Source organism: Mesoplodon mirus (genome assembly GCF_964341445.2).
Source record: "Mesoplodon mirus genome assembly, chromosome: 1".
Classification (NCBI taxonomy): Eukaryota; Metazoa; Chordata; class Mammalia; order Artiodactyla; family Ziphiidae; genus Mesoplodon; species Mesoplodon mirus.
Window position 1 is genome coordinate 19,704,801 of NC_138976.1, and position 23,457 is coordinate 19,728,257.

At 55.5% G+C, this 23,457-nt stretch overlaps 1 protein-coding gene across 4 annotated transcripts in view; it reads left to right on the forward strand.

Annotated features, from left to right (window-relative positions):
- Positions 1–22,688, forward strand: part of WHRN (whirlin) — a 93,172-nt gene extending 70,484 nt beyond the window's left edge. Inside the window, exons 5-13 of one of the 4 annotated variants that reach the window (XM_082627269.1) lie at positions 951–987; positions 2,108–2,320; positions 3,134–3,343; positions 6,193–6,252; positions 16,745–16,816; positions 18,274–18,811; positions 20,715–20,896; positions 21,394–21,516; positions 21,805–22,688. In XM_082627269.1, the coding sequence (XP_082483395.1) occupies positions 951–987; positions 2,108–2,320; positions 3,134–3,343; positions 6,193–6,252; positions 16,745–16,816; positions 18,274–18,811; positions 20,715–20,896; positions 21,394–21,516; positions 21,805–21,987 (1,618 nt within the window). In that variant the 3' untranslated portion in view covers positions 21,988–22,688. Of the gene's footprint in view, positions 1–950; positions 988–2,107; positions 2,321–3,133; positions 3,344–4,317; positions 4,590–6,192; positions 6,253–16,744; positions 16,817–18,273; positions 18,812–20,714; positions 20,897–21,393; positions 21,517–21,804 lie in introns of those variants that run through there. The other 3 variants (XM_082627265.1, XM_082627266.1, XM_082627267.1) reach the window with 3 other exon arrangements.
- Positions 22,689–23,457: the final 769 nt, after the last annotated feature.

A 23,457-nucleotide genomic window follows, 5' to 3' on the forward strand; every position in this document is an offset into this window, starting at 1 on the left:
GGGGTCCCTTCCATTTGCCGGGCAGGACCTCGGGCACATCCCTTGTCCCCTCCTGGCCTTGGTTTCCCTTGGAAAGCTGAGCCACAGGATCTGGCTCTCCCGTTCTTTATTTGCCCCCCAGCAAATCACATAACTTACATTTTGGCCCTCAGTTGCTTTGTCTGAGGAGTGGGAATCATAACCCCAGCCCCCATCCCAGGTGTGTGGATGAGGATCCCATGCATTAATTGGGGGAAAGGGCCTTGGGAGTCATAAAGTGAGACACAGTTGCCAGGTGGCTGTGCAGCTGCTGATAATGTAAAGTATCACCTTTGGACTTCCATCAGAAGTCTCAGACTGGCTGGTGGCCCCCAAGCCAAACACACCCAGAGCATCTCTTTCTCCCTTTCTTCATTCCCTCTTTCCTCTCTTCCTTTCACCTGCACAGTATTATAATTTTTAAAAATTAGTTACCAACATTTAAAAGGTCATCTGGTTTCCCATGGAAAAAACTGGATTTCTGGCTGCTTCTTGAAAATCAGGGATCCTGGCAGCTTGAGCCCACGTTTCTATGTGAAAATAGACTGGAACCAAGCTACACCTGCGCATTGCACTTCAGCATCTCCAGTTGACCCCATCCCCACCCTCCCTAATGTTGGCCTGACTCCGAGGCCACGAGGCAGTTGCCGTTTAGTCTCTCCTCTCCTTGTTACCTCCCTGGCCCCTGTAGGGTTGGAAACAACTCAGGAGACCACCTTGCATGGTTTTAGAAATGCCATCCACATGGTTGGTCAGGAGGACAGAAGCTGCCCGTCTGTCCAGGGGCTGATATTCCCTTGAGTGGCCCCGGCGAGTGCAGGCCATAGTTCTCCCAAAGCTTTGCTCATCCGACAGCAAAGCAGCCGTTCCCTTCCCCGCTCCTGTTTGAACTGCTCAGACATGAGGTTGAACATGCTTGTCTTTCTTCATAGCTTTCCTGGGGATCTCACAGCAGAGGGGACCAACAAGGTAGGTTGCTCTCTGTCTGGGTGTCTTCGGCTTCTTCACTCCCTGCTCCCCATGCAGGGAGCTCTGGGCCTGGCAGGGTGGACTGAGAGACTCACGGACACGATCTCGTTTCATTTGGGCAGCCCGCTGACTGTCCATCTTCCATCCTACACACGTCTGTGAGTGCCACCGGGTTCTGGGTACTGCCCTGGACACCTGGGTTAACGGCACGAACAGAACAGATCGGGTCCCCACCCTGGTGGAGGTTATCCCCAGTGAAGGAGACACACATAAAAACAAAAAACCGCACATGTATCTAATCACAAAAGACTTTCAGTGCCGTCCAGGAAAGGTGCTGCGTCTGATGAGAGAATGACAGAGACACCCAGTTTAGGTTGGGGGAGAGGCCAGAGGGAGAGGGCAAAGGCTGAGGTAGTGACACGGTGTCTGGGCCATAAACTGAATGTGAAGTGGAGGTTAGTGAGATCAGATGTTGTAGGCAGGGGGCACAGCATGTGCCAGAGCCCTGAGGCAGGTGCCACACTTGGCTTGTTGGTGGGAGAGCCAGATCACACAGGACTCAGTGGGTCGTGTAAGAGGTTTGCCTGCTAACCTAAAATGATAGGTTGCCGTTGAAGAGCTTAAACGGGATCAAGGTGAGGAGATCTGTGTTTTTACGAGGTCCTCTCAGCAGCTCCGTGTAGGTGACAGAGGCAGAAAAGACAAGGAGGGAGACCGGATGGCGGCTGATGGTGGCAGAGGCAGGAAGGGTGGAGTGTGTGGGTGCAGACCTGAGCTATGTTTTGGAAATAAAATTACTATTATCCCCATACCAAGAAGGATACTTCAACCTAGAGAGTAAAATGGGCACCATAGTAATAATACTGCTTGACTCTGAATGGTCAAGAGGCTGTGATGCGATCACATATGTAAAAGTGCTACATGAGCCGTGAAAGCACTTTGCAACTGCACGAGGCCGCGTGCTCGGGGAACATACCGGTAACATCTGCAGCTTTCCCATGTGGGCCGAGACCTCAGAGGGACCCACCCCATCCCTCGGCAGGGGGGTCGCTGGCTGGGCCTGGCCATTTGCCTCCAGAGCAGCTCCGTATTCCCAGGCCTCTGTCTTGCTGTCTTTCAGCTGGGGTTTTACAAGGGGCCGGCCGGCTCCCAGGTGACCCTGAGCAGCCTGGGGAACCAGACGCGGGTGCTGCTGGAGGCGCAGGCGCGGCACCTACTGAGCGTGCAGGAGCGTGCCACCATGGCCTACTACCTGGAGGAGTACCGCGGCGGCAGCGTGTCCGTGGACGCCCTCGTCATGGCCCTGTTCGAGCTGCTCAACACCCATGCCAAGGTGACCCGCGCCTATTCGGGCGAGGCGGGGCTGGGGGCGCCTGGCTTCAGCTCTCAGGGTCTCCGCATCCTTCCCTGCCGCCCTCTGTCCCCAACTCCTCTCCTGAGAGCCCACAAAGAGGCCCAAACTGAACCCCAGGTGGAGGCTGGTGACCGAGACAGACCCTGCCCCGGGGGAGCCCGCAGACTCCTGGGGAAACTCAGTTAAGGTCCCCTGTGATTGGGGCCCTAACACAGCGGCTTTCCATGCTGAGTGTACATTTAGACTCGTCTGGATTGCTCTTAAAAAGCGATGCTCAAGCCCCACCCCAGGCTGGCTGAAGTCGCACACCTCTGTGGATGGGAGCCGGCCACCAGTAATGTTTACAAGCCCCCCAAGTGACTGTGCCGTGCTGCCCTCTCTGAGAACCCTGCTCTAGTGGAAGTCTGTTGGAGGTTCAAAAGCTGCACCGAGGAAGAAGTGATTAAATCCCCTGGGAGGGGTTACATTTGGGAAGACTTAACAGAGGAAGCGCAGTTTGGAGAGGAGGGGGAAGGGACAGCCAGGGGCTTCCTGTTCAGGGACTTGCAGCCTTATGTGCAGGCTGAGATGCCAGGGAGGAAGAGGTGAGATGGAAGCAGGGGTCAGATGATGCCGGGCCCGGCCTCCAGGCGAAGGTGCTTGGACTTTTCTCCTAGGACAGTGGGGAGCCACGAGGGTGAAGGAGGGGAGGCCAGTGGCCAGGTTTGCATGCAGGTCATTTGGGGTGGCAGGGGGCCGTCCCACCTGCTGGTGGAGCTCCCTGCTGAGTGCCCGGCTTGTCCCTGTCTCCAGTTCTTGCTCTTCTCTGAGGTGAGAGGTACCATCTCCCCCCAAGACCTGGACCGCTTCGACCACCTGGTGCTGAGGCGGGAGATCGAGTCGATGAAGGCACGGCAGCCCCCCAGCCCTGTGGCCGGGGACACCTACTCCATGGTCTCCTGCAGCGACACAGGCTCGTCCACGGGCAGCCACGGCACCTCCACCACTGTCAGCTCAGCCAGGGTGAGCTGCCCCTGCCCCGTCCCTGGCTTGATGGCCAGCAGGGGAGTTAAGATAACGGCTTTGGAGTGAGACCCATCCAGGTTCGAATCCCAGCATTGGGCGTCTGTGCTGGGATTCGACCCCTTGCCAGCTCTGTGCCTTGCCTTTCCGAGCCTCAGTTTTTTCACCTGTGAAAGCCTCCTAATTGTTGGGTGCCTGCCGCATGCCAGGCATGGGCTCTAAGACACAACCGGTGAACAAGGCAGCTGTGGCCTTCCTCAGGCGCTCAGAGTCTGGGGGATAGGGTGCAGGCTGGGGGAGAAAGGTGAAAAACACAGGTCATGAGACAAATAGAAAAAATAATGCCAATCCATGCAAGGATCCCACGAGAGACCACACGGGGCATTCGTGGTCGTGGTCCTGGTGACTGGGATCTTCCCTGAGACACACCCTCCTGATTCTCTGGAGCCCCAAAGCCCAGCCTGACTTTCTCCCAGACTTGCCAGCCCCTAGAAAAGCATCTGGTCCATCTCATGGTGTGACTCTGCCCCCAGCATGCTCAGAGGCAGATTAACCCCGGGAGGCCTTTGCAAGGAAAGGGCAGAGGAAATGCCTTATTATCCATCATGCGGAACAGCCAGTTATTAAGGTCGGTGCCTTGGGGAGAGCCGGAGCTGGAGGTCAGGAGAGTCGGCTTGGCCCCATCCTCTCCTTCCCTGTCTGTCGGAAAGGGAGTGGGGAAGTCGAGTTCCTTAAACACTGTTACTCCCAGACACTGAACTGGGAGCTCTTATGGGTGGAATCTCTGTTAGACTGTGTTCGTTGTCCTGTTGGGGGAGCAGGAGGTCTGAGAGTGCCGTGATGTCCGCCTGCAGACACAGGTGGTAAGTGGGCACAGATGAGCTTGCAGCCACCAGGAGACAGCCCTGGAGCATGTGTGCCTTTCCCTTGGGGACTCCAGCTCCCAATATAGCTTTTTTTTTTTTTTTTTTTAGCTCTGGGGATCTGAGTTTCTGGGGAAACTTCTCCTCCTCTACCTCCTATCCCTACCATCCCAAGTCACCTTCATCCCCCAAGAGTCCTCGTCCTTCCTGGGGCGACCAGGAAGCTGCCACATATTCCTCCTGGCTCTGGACGCAGCTGCAGTGGAGGCGATGTCATGCTTCAGGATAAGCAGTTCACTTCTGGGGCAGGGAGGAGGCTGCCTCCCGCCTGGGGCTGCATGTTTGGCTCTGATGTAGCACACAGGTGATGAGCTGGTTTCAGGCTGCGGGGCCCTGGCCCGAGGGTTTATTTCTCTCTGGGTCCAGCTGCACAGAGACTGGCTTGATGATGTCCATGTGTGGCTTCACATCAGTCACTGCTCTAAAACTTGGAGGGTTGCCGAATATAATTCTGGGACGGTCCCTTTAGAATCAGGGATGAGAAATCCAGTGGGTGGGATGGGGTGTGTTCTAACCTGGGAGGCGAGAGGTTTAGGTTTAAGCCCACCCTCTCTGGGCCTTGATTTCCCTGTGGGTAAAATCACCTGAGGCCCTGGGTGGCCCTGGCCACGGCAGCCCTGATGCCCTGATGGCAGGCCAGGCTGCAGCACTAAGACGCCTCAGGGTAACTATTATACCCAGGAAGGGCTCTGGGCAGGGGTCCCAGCCCCAGCTCAGCACTGGCCTCCCATGACCCTGTCCCAGCCCGGGGGTCTCTCCTGCACCTGGGGAGCGCTGACCCTGGCCATCTGAGCCCCAGCTGTGGCAGTTGACCCTGCCCTGCCAGAGAGACCCTCTCTGTGGATTGGAGCACCCTGGGAAAGGCAGACTTCAGAAAGGCCACGGGATGATTTTAGGCAGGGAGTTTGTGGGACAGATGGAAGGGGTCTCCCAGCTTCTGAAATGGGAATAACCATGAGTCTGAGACCCACTGGATAGCTCGGGCATGTCAGATCAGGACTCACAAAGACCAGGGCGAGCCCTCGGAGGTGGGTGCTAAGAGAACATCGTACAGGCAGGAGAGGCAATGTGGAAAGGCTGCCTCGATCCGCAGTGCCTCTGTTTCCCTCCTCGTGTTGGGGCAGCCGTGCTGCTTTCCCCAGCTTGCTGGGAGGAGTAAAGGATGAGTAACATCCCAGACGCGCTGCCCACAGCTCGAGGGCAGAGGAAACCTCTGTTCTTCCTGACCTGTCCCAGCCTGGCCGGAAAAACCACCCTGTATCCGGGGCCTTGCAGGCACTTGGTGGCTTCTGGAAAGCACTGGGCTGAGGACCTGCCACTCCCCCTCCAAACTTCATCCCCCCTGGGTGCTCTCCACACGCACAGCCCAGGACTCCAGTTTGCAGATGCTGAGCTTCTCTGCCACCACGGGGCCTGGGCCTCCCTGAAATCTGGGTCTTCTCTGATCGAGGCTTCTGAACAGGGTCCTCCTTCAGGCTCTGCCTTTCAGTTGCAGGTGTGACCTTGGACAAGTCACTTCCCTTTGCTTAGCCTCAGTTTTCCCATCTGCCAAGTGGGAATAATGACCCTAGCCTCAACTGCTAGAGTCCCAGGATTGCCCCCAGGGGCATGACCATCTCCTGAAGGCCCTTTTTAAGGACACGTGTCATTTCTGCAGAGCAGTGAGGAACCCCTGGTTTCCTTCAAGGAGGCAGTTAGAACGAGGCCATGCTGATTGTAGCAGTGGGGTTTCCTCACCCCTTCTTTATTCTTGCCCACAGCATCCCAAGTAAAGAAAAAAGGGACTTGGAGAATCCTTTTGTTTATTTTGCCTTTGTGTGTGTGTGTGTGTGGGTGTTTGGGAAGGGGGTTTGCTGTGCCCATTCCATCCCTAATATTTATTTGATGTATTTTTCTTTTTGCCTTTTGCCCACGCTTCCTCCCCAGGAGCGGCTGCTGTGGCTCATAGACCTGATGGAGGTACCGTCCTTCCTGCCAAGGGGGGCTGTGGGAGTGCCTCAGCTGGGGCAGAGGCAGGGGGCTGTGGTCCTGCCCCCCACCTCCTTACACCCACACCCAGCCCTGGTGGGGAGCTGGGGTTCTTCCTGGTGCTCCCTGTCTCTCCTGTTTGCCAGTTCATCAGGTGTTTCAGGCTCTGGAGTGAGAATGCCCTCTGTTCAAATCCCAGCTCTGCCGCTTCCTTGCTGTGTGACCTCAAGAAGTAGTTTCATCTCTCTGAGCTCAGTTTTATACAATGAGGATGATAATTTCTGTGCTGTGGAGCTGTTGAGAGACCTCTCGGCCTTTGCATATGCCACACGATCTGTCTGTCTGGAGTGTTCTCCTTCCCACTTCACATGGCCTGGCTAGCTCCTGTGTGTGCTTCAGCCCTTAACTCACATGCCACCTCTTCCAAGCAGACTTCCCTGATCCTCTCAAGGAGGGTGACTTTGAGCCTCTGGCTCCTTCAGCCCCTTGGGCTTCTTGCTGTTATGGCTCCTGTGTCATTATATTCCAATCATTTGTACAAGACTGGCTGGTTACCCGCCTTGACTGTGGACTGCTTGAGGGCAACAACTGTGTCTGGAGTTACCATCGAATCCCTAGTGCTCAGCATAGAGCCTGGTCCATATTAATAACTTGGGCCTTTATTCATAATAATAGTAGCTGGCATTTGTCAAGCATCTCCATGACATTATGATAATGCTTTCCAACTGTATCTTCTTTGACCTGCCCAGTAACTAGGTGTGGCAAGTACTGCTATGGTCCTCATTTTACGGAGAAGAAAACTGAGGCTTAGAGAGAAGTGACTTGCTCAAGATTGCTCAGCTAGTGAACAGTGGCATGTGGATTCAAACCCAGGCCTGCTTACCTCTGAGCTGGTGCTGTTAACACTGCAGTCTGGTTGTGATTCTTCCCTGAAGCAGCTCACCAGATGCTTGCTAGGCATTACCTATCTATCTATCTATCTATCTATCTACCTACCTATCTACCTATTTATCTACCTACCTACCTATCTATCTATCTATCTACCTACCTATCTATCTACCTATTTATCTACCTACCTATCTATCTATCTATCTATCTACCTACCTATCTACCTATTTATCTACCTACCTATCTATCTATCTATCTATCTATCTCCTCTCTCCCTCTTTCTCTTCCTTCTGTTCTGTTACCAAATATCAATTGAGTGATTGCTATGTGCTATATCCAGTTCTAGGTGCTGGGAATACAGTGGTGAAAGCAATACAAAGAAATTCTTTCCATTATGGAATTTAGGGTAGAGCAGGAATGACAGACCAAACCACATAAATAACTGAAATGTACGGTATGTTAAGTGGTAAAAAGTGCTAAGGAGAAAAATGAAACAGGAAAGGGGACTTGGGGAGGGGGAGGCATGGTCAGGAAGTGACACCTGCATAAGATCTGGAAAAGGTGAGGAAGATGGTCCTGCCCACAGCTGGGGAAGAGTGTTTCCAGCAGAGGGAACAGCGAATGTAAAGGCCCTAAGGTGGGAGCAGGCCTGGAGTGTCTGAGCAAAGTCCGGAAGCCATGAGGCTGGAGCAGTAAGCAAGGGGAAGGGCAGTGGCGGGTTATGTGCCGGGGACTTTGACTTCGCGTCTGAGTGAGATGGGAGCCGTTGGCAGGTTAGAGCAGGGGCTGACGTGATCTGACTTAGTTCACCAGGATGTCACTGAGTGTTGAGAACAGACGGGGATGGGTTTGAACCAAGAACAGGTTCATTCCCAGGAAGGGCCTGGGGAGGTCGTGCAGCCTGAGCTGCTAAGAGACGTGATGACAGGCTCTGCAGGTGCCAGCTCTTCCTGCTGCCTGGTCAGCCCTGGCCTCAGGGTCTCCTGGGAACACCCTCCCTCCACACCCACAGCAGGTCTTAGACTGGACACCCCATACTGCCTGCTTGTGGAGCCAAGGACAGAAACCTCCTCCTGGAAGCCCCTCTATGCAGGAATGCAGGGCACCAGGCCCATCCAGGGAGTCAGGAGCCCACACCCTTCCTCCTGTCTGCCCCCACCACGCAGTGCACCCTCAGGAAAGCCCCTCACTCACCGTCAGCCTCAATCTCCCCATCTGTACGATGCAGGCAGACCCCCAAGTCTCCTCCAACTCTGAGAGTCCTCTTGTCAGGAGATTCAGGAAAATATTCCAGGGGAGGCACGGCAAGGAATGGCAGCCCTGTGTTCCCACCACTTACCTGTGTATTTGAACAAGGGCTGCATCATTCCTCCTGAGAGAGAGCTTAAAATAATATTAATTCATTTGCCACTAAGTGCCAGGCACTGGTCTACAACACCACCATGTAGTAGTGACCTTTTGCTGCAGGGATGCTGAGTAACAAACGTGCCCCACAATCTGGATGGACAGCAACCAAAACCATTTCTTGCTCATGGCCAAAATCCCTTCCCTCATGGAGCACGTGTGCTTTTCATATCTCCATTAAAATGCCCGCCATGTTGCTTTAACCTCTGCCTGAGTGTCTTCCCCAGTACACAGGGAAAGCTGGTGGGGTCAGGCAGGAACCTCATCTTTCTCCTGTCTGTGTTCCCACTGCCAGCCCAGGGCTTGGCACAGAGCGGAGTTCAAGGAAATGTGAAGCAGAAACCGAAATGAAACCTCATTCCCTGGCCACCCAGGATCATCTTCTAACGTTCCAGCCTCCTGAACAGTTACCTCCCACATCATAGGAAAATGTCCTCTGCTCTGGCGTTCAGACGGGCAAGGGGGCAGGCGGCTGGCTCTTGTGACCCACATGCCGCAGACGGATGCCGCAGACGGATGCCCCAGCTGGAGCCGGTTTCCATTTAACCCAAATTCCCTGGATCGTGCTGCACGGTTATCAATCCCAGGTTAAACGTGGCTCATTCTGCAGCCATTTTCCCTCAAACCAGACATAATCGATCAAAGGAAATCAGATGCAGCCTTCCCCCTTCAACAAATTGTGTTTATTTTCCATTTGTCTAATAGAGAGTCAGCGCTGGGAATTTTGGGCTGCCTCCAAACGGTATCATTCCCCTCCCATAAAGATGTCGGCCAGGAGAGCTGCGTGAAAGAAGAAAGGCCTGCCCGACATTTCTTGAATTCCTCATGTAGTGTGAGCAGGCCTGTGGCAGAGGGGCTTAAGTGCACAAGCTCTGGAATCCCACACACCAGGGTTGGCTCTCCCAACCAGTAGCTGTGTCACCTTGGGCAGGCAACTTAAGCTTTTGGAGCCTCAGTTTCTGCATCTGTACAGTGGGCTGATAAGGCCAGCCATCTCCAGGTTGTTGTGAAGATTGAGTGAGAGTAGGGGTGGACTTACAGGTGTGGACTCTATAGGAGCCGATTCTGTTGATACTCTAAAGGCTGGCAAAGGGCACTGCAGAGGAAAAGGAGCTGAAAGGCCAAAGCCAGCCTTGTACCCATGGAGCAGATGCTATTGAGGTCGGGGTGGCAGTGGAACTTGCCCTGGCCTTACCCACAGCCCTCTTCCTCCTGGATTTGAGAGGTTTTGCCCTCTAGGCCTCTCATGTACCTGGAAAGGGGCCCCTGCCTCTAAAGGCCATTGCCCGTCTCCCCTGCAGTAAGGTGAGAAGGGGGTGCAGGGCGTGGCTGTCAGCACTTGGCAGTGTCAGCCTCCTCCCCATGGCCTCCTAGCTTTCCTCCTCCTCTGGGGCCAAAGGAGGGCGGAGGCGCTCAGGCCTGTCTCAGACGCCTCCAGCTGCAGAGACCCCTGACTGTCAATGCAGCTCTTTCCAGAAACAGGGAGCAAATGATGAGAGGTACACATCCCACCTGCTGCATCTGCCTCTGGTCCAACCCGGGTGAGTTTAGGAGTCCTCTTCTGGGCAAGTTCTTCCCTAGCGGGGGAGCAGGAAGGAGGCCATCTATCTACTCAGTCATTCTGCCGCTGCTTATTTATGTGGCAAGCATTCATTGAGCACCTCCTGCATGCAGGCTCTGAGCGGGGCACTGGTAGCCGGCAACAAGAGACAACATGCCCACCCTCGCGAAGCTTAGCAAGGGCAGTGAGGACGGCAGCCTCGAATCAAGTCATCTCCATAATTCACACTTTGATAAGTGGGTCGGAGGGTGGTACAAGAGCATAGAACCATAGTGTCACCAGAGGCATTAGTGACCCTCAGGGTGGCTGCAGCTTTGCCTTAGCCGGTGTCTGAAATAAGGACCATTCCTCCCAGTGCTTTGAGGAGCATTCTCCTCCCTGTGTGGGGACTGCGAGTGCTGGAAGCTGTTTCCACCAAATAGAACCAAGTCCATGGAGGTCAGAGCCTGCTGGAACATGACCAGCCCCTGCTCCCCTCAGAGCCCAGGTTTGCCCGGCTATAACCTAGGAGAGCGGGACTAAACACTGATGTAGGACTGTAGGGTGGGGGGCTTCACCTTTTCTGTGCCGTGGACCCTTCTGGCAAGCTGGCAAAGCCCTGGGACCCGTTCTCAGGATAACTGTTTAAAACTAAAACACACAGGATGACAAAGGAAACAAATCAGATGATGAAATGCCTTTTTCAAATATGGAAACAAATGGTAAAATGTGTGCTTTATCATGACGCCCAGTAACGAGGTCTGACAGCAGGTCAGTAACAGCTGTAATTGTCAGGCCGTGATGAGCATAAATGGGACTTTGTAGCCTCTGCCATGTGCTACGAAAGATCTGTGACAGTGTCACAGGCGCTGCTGGGCTGTGTTGCCTCCATTCATAAAGGAAGGAGATGCTACATTTCAGTTAGAGGTTCATGAAAATAAAAGATGCAGGGTTTTCCCCCAGCCAGGTTCACCGGCTTCTGACTCCTTCCTGGAGCCCCGCTTTCCAATGCCTGTCCTACGGGCTCTTCTGTCCCGGACCTGGAGATTCTGGGTCACCCTCTCTGTCCACTGAATGACTTCCTTTTCCTAAGACCATTGGGAGGGAGATGCATGGAGGCAGAAGGAAGCACGGGCTGTGCTGGGACAAGGCAGTAACACCCGCCTCTCGGGAGGGCTTTGTGCACCATCTTCCCGGGGGCTTTTCTGCTTCTGTGGTTTGGTGGCCAAACATGGTAGCAGGAGTGGACAAGCTGCTAAAAGGCCCAGTGCCCGTTCCCATGGCCTCAGCCTCGCCAGCGAGTGCAGGTTCCAGCCCTCTGTGTTGAGGATTGTTTCTCTCGCTGTCCTCTCCTCGGCCACCCCCCCCCCTCCAGCTTCCAGACTTCCACCCAAGCCCCGGCCCGGACAGGCTGGGACGGCATGATCTGTCTCCACCAGCACGGCTATCACCCCAGGGTCTGGCCACTCGATCGTTTTGGACCCCCACACCTGTCCCCTTCACTCTGGGCAGCCCCGTCCCCTTCACTCTGGGCAGCCCCCTGCCCCCCAGGAACACCAGGACTGTCTGGCTCTACCGGCTGCGACAAGCCCCTCTTCCCCAGCTCTGGTGAGGCTACCACCTCCTGCTGTTCTCTCACGTTCCCTTCCTCTTTCTCCCCTTGCTCTCCACTTCTTGGTCTTTTCTCCCCAGTCTTCTCCCTTCTCTTTTTCCCTCTTATTCTCACTCCTCCCTCTCTAGTTTCTCTCTCTCCCGCTGTCCCCTTCCTCTCAGCAGCCTCCACTGCCGACCTTCCAGAAGCCTTTGTGACTCTGTGCCTCAGTGTGCCCATTGACAGAAAGGGGAGGGCACTCCCAGCCTCAGGCCTCTGGTGCATTTTGGGGTGGAGGTTGGGGGGGGAGCCTGTAGTCCAGACATCAGAGTAAAGAAGCAAGAAGAATGAAGAGCTGAAAATAGCACCTTTATGTAAGAGTCCTCCCATTGTAATGAGAGGGTGGGAGCAGAGAGCCCCGGAACTGGGCTGTAGAGAGGGGAGGGGAGAGAGGGGAGAGAAAGAGGGCAGGGGAGGGGAGGGCCTCCCTCACAGGATGCGTAAGGCCTCACGCACGGCCTTACGGGCCTCCCTTTCCAGGATCACGAGTCCATCTGGCAGAGGCAGGCACAGGTGATTGCCCCCTTATGATTTCCTTTCATTTTCTCCCCACAGTTCCCTCAAACCAGACCCTGGGGTATCTGAGCCCTGACTGGGCAAACTCAGATGAAAAGGAGCTCTCTTTGGAAGGCAGGGGATTTTCTGAACCGCCACAGATTTGAGGAGGAAGGAGATGGGGGAGCAACGGCAGCAGGTCTTGAGGGCATCCTGGCTCTCATGGGAAGTGGTCTGGATAACAGACTCAGACCTTGAATAGGGTTTAGCTTCCTGCTCCGTCCTTGCTGTGTGACCTTGGGCAGGTGGCCTCCCCTCTCTGAGCCTCCGTCACCTCAGCTGTGGAACTGATGAAGGGTCCCACCTGGCAGGATTCGTTGAGCCGCCAGGTTTCAGCCCTTAGCTAGTCTCTGGCCTCAGTGGGTGCAGGAGGAGGGCAGCCCAAGCAGCTGGGGCTGAGGGGAGTGGGGAGGAGGCCAGGACGCACAGGCTCCTTCGTGAGCTCTGACCTTGATCCTCCTCTCGAAGCCTGTTCCAGAAGCGTTTCTGCTGACGCATCCCCCGGGTTCTTAGCCTGCTGTCTGCAGCTATTTCAGATGCACAAGGAACATGGCTCGGGGACTCGGGGCTCCTGAGAGTCTGGATTCAGCAGATGGAGTCTGGCAGGGCTGGACTCCAACCCGTCTGCCGTTTGCTCCACTTCAGGCCTTCCTCCCCGGGCCGGATGTCTGTCCCTGATCCACCCTCACCCTCCCACCTCTCCATCCCTGCCTTCCATCTTGGCTCCAGGATGCCACTAACAGCAGGGAATGACTGAGGCCAGGGGCCAGCGATGGCTGTGTTCTCTCTTGTTTCAGAGAGGGTCCTCCTGGGGCCCTTTGGTTCCTATAGTATCAGGACCCTATTCAATTCTGGGGTCAGGGTAACGTTGCACGGGCTTTGGGGTCACCCTGACATGGGTTAGAAAACTGATCTGATGTAGAATGGCCCTGTGGCCTTGGACAAGTCACTGCCTTCTCTGAGCTTAAGTGTAAAAGATGTGAGCGGGGACAGTCAGAGTGCCTGCCTTACAGGGTCGTTGGGAGAATCAATGAGATCATGTAAGGAAAACATCCAGCAGGGATCTGGCATGCAGTAGGCCCTCCACAGTTTGGAGTTCTCTGATGTCCTTCTCTCTTAGAGAAAGTCACGCCCTCCCTGTAGCACTCGGCAAAACATGCTTGTGTTGCCAGGATCAGGACCCTTCCTTGCCCCCTCCTGTGGGCCTTATTACAATGCCAGCCCCATCAGTGATCCCGAACAACAGTTTGTGGGCAGCTCCTTCATGCCTGGCCCTCTGCTGGGTGTTGGGGAGTGGCCTGCTCACCTTTACCCCCATGAGCTTTCCTCATAAGTCAAGGCTGCCTGATAAATGCTTGTTGATCAACTAAATGAATATTCAAAGCTCCTGATGTGCCAGAACAGGACAGAATCCCATGTCTTCTGTCCAACCGTGGACTGTCATCTAAGCCCCCAGGGTGCCTACAAGGTGAATTTTGGGGGCAGGTGGCAGTGGCTAGCTACATTTGAGGTGATGGAGGCCCCTCTTGTCTTTGGTGTAGGCACCTTCTGCTATGATCCCCTTGGGGCCTCCTGCTGAGGCCAGGGCAGTAACGGCCGAGTCTTGGGAAGTCACTGCACGTAACCTGCCTCGCCATCCACCTTCATCCTAGATGGTCTGTGTTGCCCAGCTGGACTGTTTCCTGGGAGCACTGGACTCATTACGGTTTTGGAGGAGGGGGTATATGAAAGGATTACTGTTTCTTTCTATCGAAGTGCTCACATGGGCCAGGGCACGTTGTGTAGCCATTTGGTTCCTAGGGGAGATTTGCAAGATCCCAGGCTTCTGGTAACCTCCCCTCTTATATTGTGCCAGGCTCTGTTCTGAGCAGCTTTCAGGTGTTCATGCATCAACTCCGTGAGGGAGGAACTGCTGTTTACCCATATTAAAGATGAGGAAACTGAGGCACAGAGCAGTTCCGTGGTTTGCCCAGTGTCACTCACCTGTGAGTAGCAGAGCTGGGTGCGATCTCAGAAAAGCCAGAACCACTAATCAGTGTGTGAAAGAGCAGGCCTCCCCTCCTCAAGGATCTCCCCATCCTTGCATCACCGAAGCTGTTGGGGCGTCTTCCCGTGAGGTGGTGTGCAGGAGACAGTGTTGGAGAGAGCGGGAGAGGTCAGGAAGCTGAGGTTTGCACATAAGCCTCAGCTTTGTTGATAAAACAAGGCAGTTGTCCTGGCCTGATGTTGTCCCAGCCTGACGTTGTCCCAGAGGCATCACAGGACCAGATGAGGAGCCCTGGGTGAGAAAGGCTCAGGGCCGGGAGGGCGGGGCATCTTGTAGGTTGGTGGATTCCTGTGGCTGACCACGTTCCCTGTGCCCACCCAGAACGCTCAAGGCTTCAGGAGGCTCATTTGAGATGGGGGTCAGTGTGGAGTGACTTGGTAGCCTCTGCCCTAGGGGTATGGAGTCAGGGGGCTCCTCCCATCTACCTGCTGCCTTCACCCTCATTCAAGCCACCATTACTGCTCTCTGTGACCTACCGTAGCCACCTTGCTCAATTCTTTGCCTGCTCGGGCCTCCTCCCTGTGACAGCCAGGGTCACTGCTTAATTCATTCACCCATTGATTCATTCGCGGATTAATTAATTTGCTTAGTAAATATTTACCAAGCAGCCACTATCCGGAACACTGAGGATAGAGTAGGGACTAGGTAGTCACAAGTCCTGCCTTTGAGGATTTATCCTAGTGGGGGGACAAACAACAAGCAAATCAACAGTATCCGATCAGGTGGTGATAAATCTTATACAGAAAAACGAAGCAGGGTCAAGGGTTAGACAGGGGTGGTATGGGGGGGTTGGAGAGGGGCGCTGTTTGAAAACAGGGCTGGTCAGGGAAGGCCTCACTAAGGTCAGAACTAACTAAAGTGAGAGAGTGAGCCAGGAGTGTAGTGCAGTCAGAGCAGTGAGAGCAAAGGCCCTGAGGCAGGAACCATCCCATCCTGTTGGAAGAGTAGCAAGGAAGGGCCCAGTCACCAGGCACAGCGAAGGCAGAGTTTGGAATTTCCTCTGCGTAAAATGGAAAGACCCTGGAGGGATTATGAGCTGGGGAGAGACACTGTCTGATTTACCTTTCAAGATTACATCGTGGCTGCTGGGTGAAGAATAGTGATCAGTGCAAAGGAGGAAAATAAAGCAGGGCAGGGGTGGGGGTTGTGATTTGAGGTGGGGTTGTCAGCGTGGACCTTTCTGAGGAGGTGATATTTGAGTAAGGTCTTGAAGGAGGTGAGCAAACAGATCATGCCTTGTGGATAGTCCCGGGGAAGCATGTTCCCGACAGAAGGAACAGCCAGTGTGAAATGTAAAGGCCCTGACATGCCTGCATGGCTCTAGCGTGGCTGGAGAGGAAGTGAGCAAAGGGGATCTTCTTAGGAGGCAAACCTGACCACATCTCCATGGTGACCCACTGCCCTCAGGCTTAGGTCTAAGCAGCTCTTGACTCATGTGGAACCCCCCGAAGATTCTCAAGCATCCTCTATCCTTCCTGCTTAATGCACACCCCTCCCTCTGAAACACCCATCCTCCCTTCCTTTGCCCAGCTTTAAGCCGTGCTCGCTCCTTTAGGAAGCCTTCCCAGATGACCCCTCCTCACCCTGTGCAATCTCCTCCTTGCTTATTTGTGTCCACCCTACTCTCTCTAAGCTATTGAAGGCAGGGGCGGTGTCTCACCTCCTCTGTGTCCCCAGGCCCTCGGTCTGGAGCACTGAGGCTGCTCAGTATGGGTCGCTGAACTTGAGAGTTGAGCCGGGTGATGGTCGTGGAGGCTCCTTGCCATCCTGGGCCCGGCGAGGTGGAGAGAAGTAGCTCTGCTGAGCCCTCAGGAGCCCAGCTTAGAGAGGAGCACTGCTGGGCGTCCCGGGGTGGCTGGAGGTGGCAGCTCAGTGTCACCTGAGGGAGCGTTAGGCTTCCAGTGAGGTAGGAAAGGAAGAAATGAGCATCTTTGCAAAATAAGCTCCATTGAAACCGTAACCCTCTCCCCCGTCCCCCACAGCACAAAACCATTAAAATTAAAAGAGAGAGAGACTTTCCCCATCCGCCTCTCATCTGCATCTTGCCACTTTCACACCTCCCTGGGATCCTGACGGGAGCAGTGGAGAGAGAACCCTTGGGTTTTGGAGGCTTTGAGAGTGTTGAGCACGGGCTGAGCTACGGGAAATCCCAGTCAAGGCCAGAGCCACGCCACAGCATCCGCACATAGTTCAGGAGAGGCCTGGAAAGTCTCCAAGAAATTGACATCCTTGAAATTGATTTCCAAATGAAAATCGACATTAATTTTAATGTGTAAAGTAAATTCCCACGGAGTGGGGCAGGTCGGGAGAAACTTAAACCACAGCACAAAGGTGTCTCAGGGCATGTAGATTTGGTGTCCTAAGAGCAACGTGGTTTTTCCCTCTCAGTTTGTATTTGCTCACGTGGCTTTCTCCTCTGTTCTAGAACACTCTGGACCTGGAGGAGACGGGGGAGGCCGTCCAGGGCAATATGAACACCCTCTCAGACGTTTCCCTGGTAAGACCGTCTCTGGCCCTTTCATTGTGTTTTGCCCTCCTGGGTCTGCCTGAGACCCTGGGGGCCGGCTCCCTGGTGAGAGCCACAGATAGGGGACAGAGGCCCTCGGCTGTGAGCGCTCAGCTAGTTCTGGGGATCCGAGGCAGGGCTGTTAGGCTGTTGGACTATTTGCCGAGTTGGTGTCACTTTTGATGTGTTATCTGAACGTTGTCATAGCAAGTACTGAAGCATGAAGTGTGTGGCGAGAGCTCCTCCAGGAGGCCCTGTGATTGCACTGGAAAAGGGAGTTAAACGTGACCTCGTGCCCACACGCGCGCATCAGCAGTCTGGGTAGCGTTGCCTTGTGATCTGACCCACATAACTCTTTTTTTTTTTTTTTTTTTTTGGTACACGGGCCTCTCACTGTTGTGGCCTCTCCCGTTGCGGAGCACAGGCTCCGGACGCGCAGGCTCAGCGGCCATGGCTCACGGGCCCAGCCGCTCCGCGGCATGTGGGATCCTCCCAGACCGGGGCACGAACCCGTGTCCCCTGCATCGGCAGGCAGACTCTCAACCACTGCGCCACCAGGGAAGCCCCCACATAACTCTTGAATGGCCTGGGCTTTGGAGCCAGACTGCCTGGGTTCAAATCCCACCCTCTGCCACTGACTGTGTGACTTTGGGCAAGTTTCTTAACTTCTCTGTGCCTCAGTTTTCCCATCTGTAAAAATGGGGGTAATAATAGTGTACTACCCCATAAGTCTGTGGCAAGGAGTCAATTCATTAAACTAAGTAAAGAATTTGGAACAGTGCCCGCAAGGCCATCAGAGCTGTGCCAGTGTTGGATGCTGGCATAGGGAGGGGGGCATAGTGATGACAGGCTCTGCCACTCACCAAGCACCTGCCGGGTCACAGGCCCCTTGCTAATGCATTACACACGCTGCTTCTCACCACCCCCCCACGACTCTGCTGGGTGGGTGCAGTTTTCCCCGTTGCCCAGAGGTGCACTCAGAGAGGTGCTGTGTCTTGCCCAGGGCCACACAGCACCCCAGCCCATGTCTGTCCACCATCTATCCACTCTCTCCCATCAGTCCTGTCACGCCTCCTGTCTCCAGAAGCTATGATAATCCCTTAAAAAGAAAAGCCAAAGAAAGGCCTTCTTTGTTTTCCATCTCTGCATCCTGAGTCTAATTAAGTCCCGTGCCCTGTGACAAGCCCTGGCTAATGCCAAGAACTTCAGTTCCCAAAGGTAACGACGCCATCCCCAGAGACTCCCGCCAAGATCCTGATGCTTATCAGCTGCTGAGATGCAGGGAGAAGTTTTCCACTCGGGTGTTGCATTATTCAGAGCAGCGTGGCCAAGAGCTGATAGAGCAGGGACGGAATTGCAGCCAGGGCCTGGTGCACTGGGGCACTCAGGTCTCCCCTCTAACAGGCACGATGGGCTCTGACTCCTACTCTTGTTGGGTCTTTTGGCAGGATGATGTCAAGTCCACCTCCAAGGGACTGCCTAGCTACAAGCCACCGCCTCCCCCATCACCTTTGCCCCAAGGCCACGACCACCTGACCACCCAGACGAGGAAGCCGGGCAGAGAGGACCTCCAGCCGCCTTCTTCCGCATCTTCCCACGCGGGCATCGTCTTCTCTGCTCCGCGGAACCGCAGCCCGCCGGCGGGCACCTCCCCTGCCCCAGAGGCCTCCTCAGCACAGGACTCGCCCTCCTCCCCCATCTACGCCTCCATCTCCCCGGCCAACCCCAGCTCCAAGAGGCCGCTGGACGCCCATCTGGCCCTGGTCAACCAGCACCCCATTGGCCCCTTCCCGCGGGTCCAGTCACCCCCGCACCTGAAAAGCCCCCCTGCAGAGGCCACGCTGGCGGGGGGCAGCCTTCCGCCACCCTCCTCCTCCGGCCACCCAGACCAGACGGGCACGAACCAGCACTTTGTCATGGTGGAGGTGCACCGCCCAGACAGCGAGCCCGACGTGAACGAAGTGAGGGCACTGCCCCAGACGCGCAGTGAGTACCACAGACCCTGGCGGGCTGGGCTCAGGGTGCTGCTGTGTCATCTTAGGGGCTCCCTGCCCCCCCTACGTTGATCTGCCCATCAACACAGTCAAGGTGGGACCAGATGCTCACCCAGTGAGGGGCCTTCGAGCCCAGGCCTGCCCCCCTCAGGGTCAGGGGGTCCAGGGAACAGGGTCCCGAGCCCAAGCCCGCACTGAGGGGCTTTGGAGGCAGAGGCGGGAATGTGAGTCCCCGCTCTGCTATTACTGGCTGTGTGACTATGGACAGGCTGCCATGCTTTCCCACTGGGGACTGGAGATAACAGTGACAGTCCTGCCAGGTGGCTGTGAGGGTCGGGCTCCTCCTCCATGGGCCCCAGACCTGGTCATCCTGCACTCAGCTACAAGTCTCCCCAAGAAGACTGAGCTTGTTCAGGGCAGGGGTGGCTTCTGTGATCTCTGTCCCCCAGTGCCAGGCACAGAGCAGGTGCTGGGGGACAGGTGGGCATTGAAATTACAGTCTCTGGACCCATGGAGGTCTCCTGACCTGGGGCTGCAGGGTCAGAGTGCGGGCTCGACCTTCCAGACACCTGGGAGGCCAGCCCGAGGCCGCATGCCCTGAGCTTCCAGAGGTTGTCCAGCTGGGGAGGTGGCAGGCATGGCAGAGCTGGCTTTCCACTCGGTAAGGCGGAGCCCTTCGCAGGCCCTGGACCCCCTCCCTCCTATTAGTGAGTTGGGTATGTTTTGTTGGATTCTGCTGCCATCTTGTGGCGAAGGTGATGCGTGGGGCAGCCTTGGCCAGGGAAGGTGGCCAGCCAGGTCAGGGGACATTTACTTAGCACCTGCTGTATGCAAGCAGCGGGCAGACTAGGATGCAGAATGCGGAGTCCCTGCATTCAGTAGCTCACTGAGGGAAGGCAACTAAGGGAAGAGCAGGCAGGATGTGGTGAGAGAAACCTGAGCTATCATAGATGGATCACTCTCGACCTGGCACTGAGCCGGACACACATGATAATAAAGCTAACAGGTATACAGCACTTTCTGTGTGCCAGGAACACTGTTCTAGGGACCCTGCCGATATTAGTAACTTATCTAATCCTCCGAACAGCTCTGTGAGGCTGGACTGTTATTATCCCCATTTTACAGATGAAAAAACTGAGACACAGAATGTAATTGTGGAGCCAGGCAATCTAGCATAAGTCTGTTCTCTTGGCTGCTTCACCCAACACATCGTGTCTATTAGTCTTTATGATAACCCCATGGGATAGGCCTCATTGCTCCTGGGTTAGAACGAGAACATGGAGGCTCAGAGAGGCTGTGTAACTCGCCCAGGATTGCACAGCTGGTCAGAGAGGATTCAAACCCCACCTGCCAGACTCGAGAGTGTCTCAATCTCAGGGGCCAAGCCGTTACGCACATAGTGAAGTGGCTTCGGTTTGACTGTTAAACCAGAGGGCGTGTGCCCATCATTCAGCTCAGGCCAGGTGGGGTCAGCAGGGGCACAGACCAAGCATGGCAAACCTTCCTTTCCCCCCCGCCCCGAGAAGCTTGGAATTTAATTTTTGTGTGAAATCTCCTAATTCGGATGTGTTGGCCCTTCGTTAAAAATTGACAACACTGTGAGAGTTAAAAGAAACAAAACAAGATAAAGCAAAACAAAGCCCATATCTGTGAGCTGGGTTTGCTTCCTAAGCTCTGTTTTAATCATTATGCCAAGGGCAGTCAAAGCGGACGTCCTGGAAGTGGTGGCCTTGGGGCCAGGCCCAGATGGAAGGGCAGGTCTCAGTAGGTGGGAGGGTGGCAGGGAGTCTCTGCCCAGAGAATCCCCAGCCTTCCAGCCTGCCGCCCAGCTCCTCCAGGAAGCCCTCACCAGCCCCAGCTGTAAACCATGCCTCTCCTCCTGTCCCCACTCCCAGCAGCCTCCACACTCTCCCAGCTCTCAGACAGCGGGCAGACCCTGAGCGAGGACAGTGGCGTGGACGCCGGCGAGGCAGAAGCCAGCGCCCCAGGCCGAGGCAGACAGGTGGTGTCCGCCAAGGGCAGGAGTAGCAAGGAGACACCTCGGAACGAGAGGACCACCGAGGGGGCCGCCAAACCGGTGAGCGAGGAGCAGGGGGTGCAGAGGGGGAGGGGGAGGCCGGCGCCAGGTGAAGAACAGGAGGTCCTGAGCAGGATTCAACTTGACAAGTAACCACAGAGGAGGTAGTGAGCCCCCCGTCACTGGAGGGATGTGGGTGTCAGCAAAGACCTCTGTATTCAGAGTCTGAAGACCCTCCCTTGGCCACTGACACAGACAAGCCAAGGGCTCAAGGTGGGTCTCAAGGATCTTTAAGCTCAGTTCTGATGTGATGTGGTGGCGAGGCAGTCAGGCTGCATTCAAGTCCTGGTGTCACCCCCAGGCGGCCTTGAGCCAGCCTCTTAACCTCCCGAGCCTCAGAATTAGAGAGCTGAGAACACCAAGTACCGCGCTTAGTGCTAGCACACTGCAGGCTCCCGACACGGGGCTGGAGTCTGCACCCTGCTGACCCAGAGGCCTGTCATGGCACCCTGTCCACCCAGGAGGCCTGTCACTGGTTTCCTTTCTCACACCTGCAGCCCGGACTCCTGGAGCCCACCTCCACCCTGGTCCGCGTGAAGAAAAGTGCAGCCACCCTGGGCATCGCCATCGAGGGCGGCGCCAACACCCGCCAGCCCCTGCCTAGGATCGTCACGATTCAGGTACGTCCCCAGGGACCTGCCTGACCGCGTCTCCCTACCCCTGAAGGTCCCCCTCTCAGCATCCCCAGGGGTTTGCCACGCCCAGAGATGACCCAGCACCCAAGGGCAGACCCAGGCTCATACCGCCTTTGGTCTCGCTGAGCCACAGTTTTCCTAATCAGGGCAGTGGGCACCAGGTTGTGGCTGCCTGGCTGGCAGTGGCAGGCCTACCCTGGTGGGTGGTCAAGGCCAGGCTGGCCTAGCCCTCAGGCACCCCATGTGCTCACGCCCTGTGTCTCACTCCTGCAGCGAGGCGGCTCAGCCCACAACTGTGGGCAGCTCAAGGTGGGCCACGTGATCCTGGAAGTGAACGGGGTGACGCTTCGGGGCAAGGAGCATCGCGAGGCTGCGCGCATCATCGCAGAGGCCTTCAAGAGCAAGGAGCGTGACTACGTCGACTTTCTGGTCACCGAGTTCAATGTGATGCTCTAGCGGCCAAGGCCCGAGGGCCTCCCGCTGCTGACCAGCCCCCGGCCTTGGTCCTTCCTCCCTCCTGGCACTATTGAGCTCCTTCAGGGGCCGGGGCTGCATGGCCAGGGTGTCAGGAAGACATCCCTCCACTCCTTCCTGGCCCACTGGACCAGAACCGGGAAAAAAGAGCTGGGCAAGGCAAACAGAAGGTCAGGTCGGGGTCTGGTGCAATGCCCAGTACACAGTAAGCACTCAGTACAAGCATGAAACCTCAGGAAGGGAAGAAACGAAGGGGAAGGGTAGAGCGCCCATGTCTTCACCTGAGGCCTCCCAGGGCCTGGAACTCTGGGTTGCGTGGAGGCCCTGCTGCTCCCCGGCCACCTAGGACCTGGCCCATCCCCAGATGCCCGAGCTTTTGTCTGGAGTGCAGTGACATGAGAATCCGTAGACACAGCCCCCAGCCGGGGCGGCATCTTGCAGGACCTTCAGTGCCACAAATAAGCATCGAGCACCCCCCATTCACACCCCCGTTCCTCCTAGTTCCTCATCCTCCATGGTATTTATTATTTATTTCCATCCCACACCCCTGGGTACCCGAGGACCCCAGCTTCCCACCACACCCCTAGCCTAATCCCAGAGGCCTTGCAGGTGACCAGCGTCGTCAGTGTATTTATATACAGAGCTTATGACTTTAATTTTTCAATAAAGAGATCTGAACAAGATTAGGACCCAGCGTGCTATGTGGCCTGCCTGTGTGGCTGGCGTTTTGATTGCTTGATGTGGAGAGGGGATGGTAGGACAGATGGAGGCACCCAGAATATCACATTTTCCCTGCCCCCCCTTGGCTCAATCTGGGTCACACAGCAGGTACGCAGGGGCACTGGAGCCACAGCCACATCTTTGGAACACCTTCCTTGAAGGTGATTTACAGATATTTTTAGCTCAAAATGCACAGGTATATATAGTTGTTAAACTGTAACGCTGTACCCCTGAAACTTACACAGTAATATTTTAAGCGCACATTTACGTTATGAGGCAGAATGCACAATGTGCATGAATGTTTTAAAACACAGAGAGGTGGCCTATCTTAGGGCGGGTCCCAGAAACTGACTCTGAGATGAGGATATTTGTGCAGGTGATTCATTAAGGAAGTGTGGTGGAGAGTCCAGTATAGCAATGGGAGAATCAGGAGGGAAGGTGAGGAAGCCAAGCAGGATGTGATTACAGGCAAAGTCCTGGGAGGACAGTGGCAGCCTGATCCCATGGGGGACACTGGAGTGTAAGCTTGGCCTAGAGTTGTCCCCACTCAGGGTAAGGGGACAGGGCTTTCAAGTTGTCAGTCTTTGGAGAAGGTCTGGGGGAGAGGGGAGAGGCAGTGAATTCCCAATCACTTCCCACCCTCTATCTGTGCAGACCAAGCTGGTCCAGGAGCCAAGGGCAGTGGGTGTTAGAAGCAAAAACCCATGGAAGGGGGCTTCCCTGGTGGCGCAG